Genomic DNA, 12,181 nt, shown 5'->3' on the forward strand with positions numbered 1-12,181 from the left:
CCTGGTACCGGGCAGGGTGGCTCGCGAGATCGGTTCTGACTCCCCCCCGCCACCAGCACCACCTGCGTCAGGGATTGAGCGCGCCAACCCTCGGGTAAAGGACCCTGAGGCTTTAACAGCCTTCTGCCAAAGTGTTCATCTCCAGTTGGGGGGTGAGGGTGGAGTGGGGGCGACTGTTGCTAGGAAAACCAATCCGGCTCCGGGGCTGCGAGGTCCCCACAGTTTTACTGTGGTCCAGGCTCACCTCGGACCCAAGAGAAATGTTGTTCTAATAACAATATTTTCCTGTTTGTGGGGCGCTTGGCGCTGTCCCAGCACCTGCTAGTAGGGGTACGGGCTCCGATCTTCGCTGGGACAGTGTGAAGGTCCAGCAGAGCGCCCAAGGCTTCAGTGGGACTGCCCAGCGAAGACTGGCCACCCAGGTCAACGGTGTATCGGCGTCAGCCTTTGGCTAGGGAGGTGGGGGAGGGGAGAGGCAGGTCAGAGTCTGGTAGCCGATCTCTGGGTACAGAGGAGCCCTGGCGCTTTTCAACAAAGAAAGTAAAATGATTAGGACCGTGAGATAATAAACCTTCTTTCAGCTCCTACTTTCACATGAGAGGCTGGTCACAGAGGCTGGGGGCCGTCTGTTAAGGGTGAGGTGACCAGTTTGGGGGAGGGGTGGACATTGAAGGATGAGGATCAAATGATTTTGGCAGTTAGTGACAAGCAACAACGATTCTTTCAACATGAACTGCCCCCGCCCTCCCCCTACCCCCACATCATGTCCACCTCAAAGAAACAGTGGACAGGGTGTACTTTCCACAAAATACTGCCATTTAATGCTGGAAAACACAAATGCTAGAGGCTCAGAGCAGCCCATGTGACTGGATCCCTGCAACCTGCCTTGGGCCCCAGAAGAACCCTGCAAGGTCAGGCTCCTCCCTGCTCCGCCTGGAGAGCTTCCTTATCGGCCTGAGTTGGAGCTGCTGACTTTGCTCAAAGAGCAAGATTTCTGCTTTGAAAGCAAATGCAGCAGCCTGAGAAATGGGCAGTACGTACCTTACACACCCCTCTCCCGGCCCCTGGTGTACAGAGCCGGAGTAAAGGTGTCTCTAGGTCATAATCTGCACAGCTCCTGACCTCGTCCCAGGGTTGGGGTCAGGGCTTGGGGAGACCTGTGACCTTGGCGCCACAGAAACTCCTTGCAGCCCCTCTCCCCACCCAGACCTTACCAGCCAGACCTTGTTTTGCATACAATGCATTGATTTACCCGGAAATGGAGGACCTCTTACTCCCTAAGCTGGCTCAGTTGGAAGGGAGATAAAGCAGTTTGGGCTCTAAGGTCCGTGGGTCTGTCTGTCTGAGAGAAAAGGAATGAAGGAGGTCAGGGAGGAGGCGGCACTTGAGTTTGGGGGTTACACAATGGCGTGAGGTTTGCTCACTTCTGCCTCCTGCCTACGCCAGGATCAGGGTTTTCTCTGCTTTCTCTTTATTGGGCTCTTTTGTCCAGTAGAAGCACTAGAGCTGCTCGAAGAAGTAGCCTGTGGGCTGCATACCTGCCAAAGAGTTGGGACCAGAATAACCTTTTCCTGTCTATAACCTTAGGTGTCTGGAGACATAGATGGAAAGGTAGAAAGATAAGGCCAGGGATTCAGGCAGGAGGGGCTCCTCTGGGATCTAAGGATCAGAGAACAGGAACCAGGTGTTTCCAGGTGCCTTCATGTGTTTGTGGGCTGGAGGAAAAGGGGTACACCTCCCAGAAGGGGGGCCAGTAAGCCCAGAGGTAGCCAAACAGATAGACCTAATCTCTGTTACTCCTCTCCTATCTCCCCACAGGGAGCCAGGTCTCTTGCCTAATCCCCACATCTCTTATCTTCCAGAGGCTTTGGTCTGACTCCCAGCACAAGGGCTCTGTTTTATTGGGGAAGATTGCTCTCTGGGGAGCTGGAGAAAATGAAGGCCTGGGTTTGCTCAGCCTCTTGCCAGCTGAAGGATTGGGGTGGGGGGGGGGTGTCACTACTTCCCTTTATGCCCCAGAAGTGCATCAGTGCCCCCTGGTGCTCAGCTGGAGCAGTACCACCCTCACGGTGGTCAGGAGGGAGGCCCAGGCCCCTAAGTGCTAGTACTAGAAGGCCAAAGGGCCACCACCAGCTCTCTGGCTTGGTTTTTCTGATGCCCTTTTGATTAAGTTATGTGTCATTAAAATGAAAGATAAATATTTCGCCCTCCCCTGCGGACGCAGGGAAGCTCCAGGAGCTAGGGGAGGGGCAGGAGTCTGGAGGGGCTGTGCAGTGGGTCCCCCAACTCTTTCCCCGCTGGCTCAGCCGCTCAGAAGAAGCCAGGTCTGGGGGCGCAGGGGGAGGCTGCATGGAGCTTCCTTTCAGACCCTCGGGATTCACAGGAAGGAGCAGCAGCTGGGCCGCTTCTTCTGGGACTCCACGTAGTCTCGGATCTGGAAGCTGGGCTCATCCGCCTGCTGCCCGGCTCTGTATTTTAGCTCCCTTGAAGAGGAAGGAGAAGTGGGCTGGGCAGCCGGTGGGGAGCTGAGCCTTGCCCCAGTCCCACGGCCTCCGAATGCAGGCTGTAGATAGACCCAGGGACTGGGCGAGGGGCCAGGCCCCATTGGATCCCAGATGGCGCCACCCTGCCCTGCACGCTCTCTTTCCCGGCTCAGCACTCACTTGGCAATGGCCAGAAAGGCTAGCTCCACATTCATGCCCGTCTTGGCGCTGGTCTCCATGAAGGGAACTCCATATTCCTGCCAGGGGGAGAGCGTGCTCCGTGGCCAGTCTTGGGCTGCCCCCATCCCTTCTCTCCCGCCCCCCGGCTAGTCACTTACCCTGGCCAGCATCTCTCCGTCCTCTGAGCGGATCACCCTTTCACTGCTCACATCTGCCTGTCAAGCCCAGGTGGGTCACTCTGGGGGAAGGACGCCTTGACCCCAAGCCGGCCCCTCTCTCTGCCCTGGGAGCAGGACCCCCTGCCCTCTGCTGGTGGCCTGCAGCACTGCGGGTGGTCTGATCCACCCCGGGGCCAGGACCCCCTCCTCAGGTTCTTAGCTCCCAGCAGGGGGATCTCACCCCAACTTAGAGAGATGGTGGGTTACTCTGCTTGGCAAAGGGGTGGTGACCAGCCTCAAAGGGACGGCGGTAGTTGAGGTTAACCCTCTCCCATCTCAGATCTTCATCCATGTATCTAGTCCCTAGGATCTAACAGAGTAGCTGGGCATTCCTGGACTACTCAGGAAACAGCTCTACCTTTCCCTGCAGGGGGCCAATTCCAAAGCTTTAAGAGGGCAGGTGAGATGGGCAGAAGCCTGCAGATAGGTCTGACCTCTGAACTGGAGGCTGGAAAGGGTCCTTTGCTGGCAGGATGTCCAGCAATTACTCTGGTGGCTGTGGGGGAGGGTGGGCCGACCCTGCCCTGGAGCCACTCACCTTGTTGCCCAGAAGCATGATCACCACATCCCTCTGGGCGTACTCGTGAATCTCAGTGAGCCAGGCCTGTGAGAGAGGGCGTGCTGAGCTGCAGCCGTTCTCCTCCTTCCCCCGGCCTTCCCTGCTTCTCCCCTCTGGATCCTCCTGGGCTGCTCACTGCCCCCGATCACTGAACACGATACCCTGGGCCTTCTCTCTCCTGCATCTTTGCTCGGGCCTCTCTCCAGTCCTGAATAGCTCTAAACCCCTTACAGTGTAACTCTCAGTTCTATGGAAGATAGAGGAGGTACAGGCTTTATGTTCTAGATCAGCTCTAGTCACCAGCACTCTCCTTGAGTGCCCCGTAGAGGATTCTAAGGCCACGTAATGGCTCGGTGATCAAAACTACTGTGATCGATTAGAGCTGTCTGCCATGCCCATGGGGTTGGAGGAGGCAGTAGGGATGCCATGGGTTCCATCCGGTTGGTAAGTGTTTTATCTCTATATGTCTGGTTTCCCCGGTTTGCTTGCCAACCTCCTGAGGTCAGAGAGCACGTGAAACCTTCACTGTGCTGTGCACAGAGTCAGTGCTTATATTTATTGAATTATTGCCTCGACTACTGGATAGTTTGCTTGTGAGGACAGATCCACTCATTTTTGTCTGCCTGAGTTGCTTTCTAGAAACTTGGGCTGCATATATATGGTAGAGTTTTTCTGCTTGGGCTCTCCCCTTGAGCTCTTGTCCAGGGTGGAGCTGGGGACTTTCTGAACATGCTGTCATGAAGTGCACTCATGAATCACAGGCAGGGATAAAGCAAGTGGCACACAGCCTGCTTGGCCTTCATGCCCACATGCCAATCAGCTGCCCACGAGGAGTTTATGACTTCTGAGTCACAGCTCGGGTGTTTTTAGGGAGGCAGCAGTATTCCAGGCTCCACCCATTCCCACAGAGCAGGAAGCGGTCCTGCCCTGCTGGCTCCCGAGAGTGGGGAGTGGTGGGGTAGGGAGAACCTACCCGGATGTTGTCGAAGGAAGATTTGTTGGTGATGTCGTACAACAGGAGCAAGGCTGGAGGGGGAGAGAGAGGTCACGCGGGGCGGGGGGACTTGGGGCAGAAGGGTGACTGTTACAAGCGGGCTGGGGGAGCGGTGAACTGCCCTTACCCTGGGCGTCTCGGTAGTAAGCGTGGGTGACGCTGCGGAACCGCTCCTGCCCTGCGGTGTCCCAGATCTAGGGAGGGAAGGACAAACAGTCAGAAGTGGGCAGGCACTGTGCTGGGCAGAGAAAACCCTTGTTGTGGTACCAGGTGTGGGAGGTGAGAGGTTTCTTTCTTTGGTTTCTCAGGGGCCTGTGAGCGCCTGGTGACGTCCCAGATGGTGGTGGTTAACGAGTTAATGAGTTCTCCAGCTCGTCTGATGCTGTTGCCCTGAGTGGTGAAGCCCAGGGATTAGGGGTGTCCAGCCTCCTAGAGCATGTGAGGCCCGTGACACTAGGGAGGATTTGCAGCAAGCCTAAGCTTGTCTGAAGGCACTTGGAGCTGCTGCCTTTGACAGAAGAGAGGGGCCTGGGAACGGCTTTCTCTGCAGACATCAAACAAACAAAAGCCGTTTCCTCTCCTGGGCCCCACAGGAAATTACCCCAGGCTGAGGGCAGGGCCGCGGGCCTCCTGTGGGTGGGTGAAGAGCCTGGGCAGGCGCCCCCATCCTTGAACGGCCCCCCTCCCCGACACCCCAGCCCTCCCAGCCGCTTGTCTCACCTGCAGCTTCACCCTCACACCATCCACGGTCACCACCTTGTTCTGAAAGAGAGAAGGGCAGAGGGAGAGGTGGGTGCTCAGGGCGGGGGAGGCGGCTTGGCTTCTGCGTCCTGCTGAGTCCTGCACGGCAGCAGGCATCCTGTCTGGCTGCTCCCCCAGGGTGCCAGGGTGTCTGCCGAGCCCCGGAGATGTCTCCAGCCAGATCGCCCCATCAGGGCGGTGGGACTCTGTCCCCAGGCAGCCCTCCTCTGTGGACTCCGTCTGTCCACAACACACCAAGGCAAGGGAGCCGAGAACGTGCCCGGCCCCGCCCCTCCAGGGCTCAGCAGGGCACACGGGCTGAGCCCTGGAGGCAGGGGTGTTCCTGCCTCTTTCCTGCTTCTGTCTGCCTCTCCCAGGGCTCAGCCTCAGCACTGTGAAGTAGCTCTTCGAGGTGAGGTGCCCACCAGCATCTCGGAGACCTCAGCAGGCAGATCTGCAGGGCTGTCTTTGCCCTGGTCGCCCCCTGGTTCTCCCGCTAGGTGAGGCTTCCCCTCCTACTGGGAGGAGGCACCCGGCCCCTGAGAGCCCCGCTGCCAGGGTTAAGCCTGAGCCCTCCTGGCCCCTGGGGCTGTGTGGCGCTCAGAGCGCTCGGCAACCCTGATGCCAATCTGTTGATGCCAACCCAAGATGGGTTCACCCCGGTGAGGGGGCAGGATGCTGGCTGCTGCTCTCTCCCCATAGGACCAGTCCAGCTCCCCAACCTCCTGCTCTGCTGTGCTGCCCTGAGCTCCAGAAAGACCAGGCGCTGACCTCACGTCTTGCCCGAGGGGCCGGCTCGCAGCGTGGGGGGTGTGGGGTGTGTCTGCCCTGCTCAGGGGCAGGATTCTAAGATGCAGTCTCTCATTTCTCATTCTGTGGGGGGCAGGGAGCCCCACCAGCCCAGACGCCTCTAAGTTGGCCACCTCTAGGGTGAGCCACTGAAGACCTGAGGGGTCCCTGCAGGGGGGAGAGGACAGACCCCCCATCCCCCCCGTGCCTGAAGCCGTGACCCCTGGTTCACCGCTGGGAGGAGGAGCCTGCAGCCACCTCACCCTGAAGTCTATGCCGACGGTGGCTATGAAGGTCCCGGACAGGAAGGCCCCGTCTCTGAATCGGATGAGGAAACAGGTTTTGCCGACGCCCGAGTCTCCCAGAAGCATCACCTAGGAGGTGGGGGCAGAGGCAGTTAATGGGGCACTGGGGCGAGATTCTGGGCTCCCAGGGAGGGCCGGGGAAGGATGCTGAGCCCCGAGGGGGCGTCTGCTTCTGGAAGGCCTGCTGCCTCCTGCTCTCCTCCACTCTCCTGGGCTCCCGCTGGAGCAGCTCCCTCGGACCCTCCTGTCCTCATCTGGCTTCTGGGACGCCCGAGTTGAGACCCCGGAACCAAGAGGTCCCCAAATGTGCTTGGTGGCCCCGAGAACAACCACATTCCGTGCGTCTAGACTCTGGCCCCCTTTGCCCCGCTCCACGCCATGCCGGGATCCCGTCCTTTGCTGTGTGTTCCATGCCTGCGTGCACACGTGGGTGGGGCCACGGTGCCAGAAGGAGAAGCATTAATATTTCAGCCAGGGATTCCCACCCAAGGGAGGGTATCAGGATCTGAGGCGGATAGGCCTCTGTCAGTTGCCAAGGCATATTCTAAAATTGCTCGCGTTCCAGTGTTTTATTTTTGGTCACCTTTATTTGGAAGTTCCTAATGACATTTTCTGTTTGTAAAAGCCTTGCGTGAATTAGGAAAGGCTGAAATTTATACTAAGGCAGAGAGACATTTGGCCTGAAATGCTTTCCGCAGTAACCTCCCAAGTGGGACAAGTGGCTTGCAGGGGGGGTGGGGGGCGGGAGGGAGTGTGGGCGTGTGTCTGCCCCTTTACTGTCTGGCCAGTCTCTGCTCCTCTCTGCTGGGGATGGGGTAGGGTGGGGATGGGGAGGGGACCCCTCTGTCCTGTCACTCCTCAAACTCAGAGAACAGGGGTTGAGACCCAAAGCTGGAATTTTTTCCAACTGGCTGAATAGATGCGTAATGGGTGGAGCCAGGGACTAAGGTTTGTGTTCCTTTGGGGGCCTTGACCTTGACCATGGAGCCCAAAGGCTTTCCTGCTGTGACCATGGGGTATGGGAGTAGCTAACCTGGTGACAGATGGGCAGTTGAGCAAACGGTGCATGAAGGCTGGGGTCCCGGCTTGTACGTGGATGAGTGGGGGACTTTGGGAAGATCCCTTAACCTTTCTGTGGCAGTTCCCACAGTGGTTAGAAGGAAGGAAGGATGATTTCTTGAAGTCCTTTCTAGAGTCTGTTAGTGGCTAGGGTCAAAAATGTTGGCATGAACCACCTGAGATTCTGGAAGCATGGCCCAGGGGTGGGGGCTGCCTGCCTGTGGCCTCATCCTTTCTAACCCTTCCCAAGGAGCTTCTGCCAGGCTCCTCTTAGACCATCCAAGTCTCAGTCTCCTTGGCAGGCCTCAGGTATGAAGGGGGCTGGGGCCAACTCTCCACAAAAGCCCACTTGGCCCAAGGGACAGATGGTGGGCTGGGGGCTAGAGAGCTCTCTGGAGCCTGCATGGCTTCCTGGTTCCTGGGTACCAGTACCCGATGGGGCAGGAGGGAGAGAGGGAGGGAAAGCAAGCACCTGTGTACTTTAGAGACCACAGCTGCCTTGAGCAAGAGATGCCAGCCACCCACCCAGCCAGGCAAGTCCACCAAACACAAACAGTTGCCCAGCCTCGCCACCTCCTAGGCAAACACCCAGCTGGCTGGTCAAGCAAGGAGGTCAGGCAGTGCCCCATGGCCCAGGACTGGTTCTCAGCTGCTCCCCCTCCCCTGAACACACTGGGGGCCCATTTCCTGCCTGCAGCCCGCACCGGGGACGCCTATCTCAACGGCTCTGGGCGGGTGACTTGCGGACTTGCTTCCCCTGAAAGAAGAGGGTGGGGGTGGTGGAGGGAGGAAAGCAAGGCACAGAGAGAGCAGGTCTCCTTCAAGGTCATGCCGCAGGAGACAGGCCAGTCCCCTCATCATCTCTCCCCGACCCTGTGGAGGAAGAGTGGAGGCTCTGGGCTCCCTCTTTCAGAGATCCCGGTACCTGTCTGCTCCCAGAGTGCAGAGGAAGGGCAGACAGCTCAGTGTCCACCCGCAAACCCCCCTTTCCTCCAGGGCCACCCACAGAGGGAACCAGGCCCAGAGAGCTGACTTAAACTCTCCCAGGCTGGGGTACCAGTGCCCAACCGCTCCCATCATTCTCAGGGTCTAAAAATTCCCAGGTGAGTCTACTGTTCTGGCTAGCAACATCCTCCCAGAAGAAGGCGTGGGCAGCTGGCTGCAGGGGTGGGAGGGGAAGGGGTCGCACCTGGGGGCACCTGGGGTCCTAGTCCACCCTGGGAGAAGGGCATTAACGCGAACGTTCCCCCGCTGTCAGGGGGCGTCCCTTCGGAGTCTCTCCCAGCGCTTGGGGGTGCCTGTGCCCTGGGAGAGTTGTGGGCTCAGGGGCTAGCGAGAAGCCCGGGGTTCCCCGGGGCTCGCACTGGCCGAAGTGAGGCAGAGGGAAATGGGGCTGGGGTCCTCGGGGGGTGGGGAGTCACTCAGTACTTCCTACGCTCCTCTCCCCTCTCCCAGATCCTTGGACGTTGGCGTGGGCCCCGGGGGCTGTCTCGACCCTCCCCCGCTTACTCTGAGAAGACCCGGGGGTGAGGGGGGGCTGGGGGGTGGAATGGGATGAGTCCAATGCAGACGCAGCCAGAGAGGAGCTGGGGCCGGGAGGGTCTAGGAGCGAAGGGCGCGGGGAGGGGCGGCCCCCAGAGCCGGCACCGGAGTCCCCAGCGCTGGGCGCGGGGCCCACCCACCTTGCCCGTGAGATCGTGGCTCGGCCCGCAGGGTGGGGAGCGCTCGAGGGCCTCGCCATCCCGGGTGGCCGCGGTGCCAGGCGTGCCCGTCATGTCCCTGGACCAGAGGTGAGCTGGGGCCCGCGGCGGCCGAGGGACCGGCAGGAACCGCCCCGCCTGAAGCTCCGCCCGCTTCTTCTCCCCTCCACCGCCCCGGGCCGGGACCCCGACAGGCTCCTCCCTCCGTTCCGCCACCTGAACAACGCTGGCGGGGAGCTGGCTGTCCCGCGGGGGCGCGCAGGACCGCAGAGTCAGCTCTCGAGGGGGCAGGCAGGCCCCTAGAGCCGCACCAATCGGAGGGTGTAGGCCAAATCCAGCCTAGAACCGCTCCCCAAGGTCGCCAGCTGCCGGGGTTAGGGTCCCACAGGGAGCTGTCCCTGGGGACCCCGCCTTCTGGGGAAGGTCTGGCATCACTGGGACCGCGGGCCGGCGCCCGGGTTGTGGCTGCCCAGCGCGGCCAGCAGGCGACGCCCGAGCTCCATCCGGCCCGCGGTCCACAGGTGCCTGGCGGGGGGTGGGTTGGGGGCGGGGTCCGGGGAGCCTGGAAACGCCCCTGGGCCGCGCGGTGCCGGGTTCGAGAGCACGCCTGCGTTCTGAGCTCAGCTCACAGACAGTTTCGCTTTTGCTAGTCGCCCTAGCTCGACGTCATCCGAATGTAATTGTGTTTACCGACCGATGGGTATTCACTCTGCAGCACACTTGCTTGGGCCCCCGGCCGGTGCTTGGACTTTGACACTTCCCCTGTTCCCCCCCTGACCTCTTGGGCTGTGCCCAAAATGTCCCCTGCCGGGAGAGCCTTCCCAGGCGGCCTTCCCGGCACACTTCCCAATCCAGGTGCTCCTCAAGGCAGGACTAGCCTTATCCACGTGTGGCCCTCCCTTCTGGCACCTGCTGCTGCTACTGCTGCTAAGTCGCTTCAGACTCTGTGCGACCCCATAGAGGCAGCCCATCAGGCTCCGCCATCCCTGGGATTCTCCAGGCAAGAACACTGGAGTGGGTTGCCATTTCCTTCTCCACTGCATGAAAGTGAAAAGTGAAAGTGAAGTCTCTCAGTCTCTTCAACTCTTCAGGACACCATGGACTTCAGCCCACCAGGCTCCTCTGTCCATGGGATTCTCCAGGCAAGAGTACTGGAGTGGGTTGCCACTGCCTTCTCCCCTCTGGCACCTAGTAGGTCTTAAAGTCTGGTACCAAATGATTTCATAAAGCTGTGAATCAGTTTGAGCTGAGTCTCCAGGACCTCCCAGGAACCCCGCTGCTCCTGTTGACAGAGACTAAGAGTGTGTCCAGGGGTTGTCCAGAGCAGAGTTCAGGGGCCCTGGCCTGGGCTAACCATTCAATTCAGTTCAGTTCAGTCGCTCAGTCGTGTCTGACTCTTTGCGACCCCATGGACTGCAGCACGCCAGGCCTCCCTGTCCATCATCAACTCCCGGAGCTTACTCAAACTCATGTCCACTGAGGCGGTGATGCCATCCCACCATTCAATTACCTGATCCCAAATCCTACATAAGTGCAGTCAGGTTCCCACGGAACAGGGTGAGTACTTTACAGAGGGACTGGGTGAGGGGCACGTAGAGGGGCAGGGGCCCTGTACCTCTTTACCGAGGTATGGGGGTGAGGGGCAAGGGGCAGGCCTGGCTTACAGGTGACCGTAATAAGCCTCATGGGGACTGCGTGTACACCTGCTTCCTGCCCTGTAACTTTAGGCATCACCTGGAGCTATTTTCCATGGAGCATTGTTATTTTTGTTATTGTTTTTGGCCTCAAAGTGCGGCCTGTGGGATCTTAGTTCCCTGACCAGGGATCTAACCCATGCCCCTTGCTTTAGAACCGCGGGGTCTTAACCACGGCACCACCAGGGAAGTCCCAGGAGCCATTTTCCGAAAGTGGGTGTGCCACGACCTTCTACCACATGGGAAGGGACTTGAGCAGGGGGCACAGAGCCCCTGAGGGCTCACATGGGAACCCTGCAGGCGAGAGGGTTTCAGCCCGAGAGGGTGATGACTGAGGAGGAAGGAGAGGGGGGATGTGGTCTGGTCCCCTCTGGCTTTCCTCTGCCAGCCAGGCTGATGTGGGTTGCATTGTGGTTCCCCCCGCCCCAGAGAGAAGCTCAAGTCCTAAGCTCTAGTAACTCAGAATGTGACCTTATTTGGAAGTAGGGTCATTGCGGGTATAATTATTTAAGATGAGGTCTTAGAGGAGAGGTGGTTGTTGTTCGGTTGCTAAGTCGTGTCTGATTCTTTGCAACCCTGTGGACTGTAGCACACCAGGCTTCCTTATCCTTCACTATATCCCGGAGTTTGCTCAAACTGTCCATTGAGTCAGTGATGCCATCCAGTTACCTCATCCTCTGTCGGCCCCTTCTCCTGCCTTCAATCTTTCCCAGCATCAAGGTCTTTTCCAATGACTCAGTTCTTCGTATCAGGTGGCCAAAGTATTGGAGCTTCAGCTTCAGCATCAGTCCTTCCAATGAATATTCAGGGCTGATTTCATCTAGGATTGACTGGTTTGCTCTCCTTGTAGTCCAAGTGACTCTGAAGAGTCTTCTCCAACACCACAGTTCAAAAGCATCAATTCTTCAATGCTCAGCCTTCTTTGTGGTCCAACTCTCACATCCATACATGACTACTGGAAAAACCATAGCTTTGACTAGACGGACCTTTGTCGGCAAAGTCGTGTCTCTGTATTTTAATACGCTGTCTAGGGAGGAGGGGGTGGGACTTTAATCCAGTGTGAATGGTGTCCTTTTAAGAAGAGGAGGGAGGGAGAAAATGGCCCTGGTGAGAGACGTAGAGCTGGGAGTGTTGCAGCTACGAGTCAAGGAATGCCAAGAGTTTCTGGGAGCCACTGGAAGCTGGAAGAGGCAAGGAAGGGCCCTTCCCTTGAGCCTTCAGAGGGCGTGTGGCCCTGCCCACGCCTTGATTCCTGTCCTCCAGCTGTGGTTTGTGTAGGCTTCAGCAAGCCCCTCTCTGTCCTGTGGCAGGCTTGGGATGGAGAAAGTTGTCCATTGGTGTGGGTGCCCTGGACATGGTGGAGAAATACAAGCCTGTGTTGCTGCATTTCCGCTCTGGGCGGGCTGGCGGCAGTGGGGCACGAAGCCCGCAGACGTGGCAGAGAGGCCCGGCTGGACTC

The 12,181-nt window shown here is 58.7% G+C and overlaps 1 protein-coding gene across 3 annotated transcripts in view; it reads right to left on the minus strand.

Annotated features, from left to right (window-relative positions):
• Positions 1-558: 558 nt before the first annotated feature.
• Positions 559-12,181, minus strand: part of RAB37 (RAB37, member RAS oncogene family) — a 66,242-nt gene continuing 54,619 nt past the window's right edge. Inside the window, exons 1-9 of one of the 3 annotated variants that reach the window (XM_043905588.1) lie at positions 9,011-9,194; positions 6,228-6,338; positions 5,155-5,196; positions 4,562-4,628; positions 4,414-4,466; positions 3,420-3,485; positions 2,822-2,878; positions 2,664-2,740; positions 796-2,483 (exon numbers count right to left, since the gene is read on the minus strand). In XM_043905588.1, coding sequence (XP_043761523.1) covers positions 2,378-2,483; positions 2,664-2,740; positions 2,822-2,878; positions 3,420-3,485; positions 4,414-4,466; positions 4,562-4,628; positions 5,155-5,196; positions 6,228-6,338; positions 9,011-9,103 — 672 coding nt within the window. In that variant the 5' untranslated portion in view covers positions 9,104-9,194 and the 3' untranslated portion in view covers positions 796-2,377. Of the gene's footprint in view, positions 2,484-2,663; positions 2,741-2,821; positions 2,879-3,419; positions 3,486-4,413; positions 4,467-4,561; positions 4,629-5,154; positions 5,197-6,227; positions 6,339-9,010; positions 9,196-12,181 lie in introns of those variants that run through there. The other 2 variants (XM_043905590.1, XM_043905589.1) reach the window with 2 other exon arrangements.

Source organism: Cervus elaphus, chromosome 5 (genome assembly GCF_910594005.1).
Source record: "Cervus elaphus chromosome 5, mCerEla1.1, whole genome shotgun sequence".
Taxonomy (NCBI): Eukaryota; Metazoa; Chordata; class Mammalia; order Artiodactyla; family Cervidae; genus Cervus; species Cervus elaphus.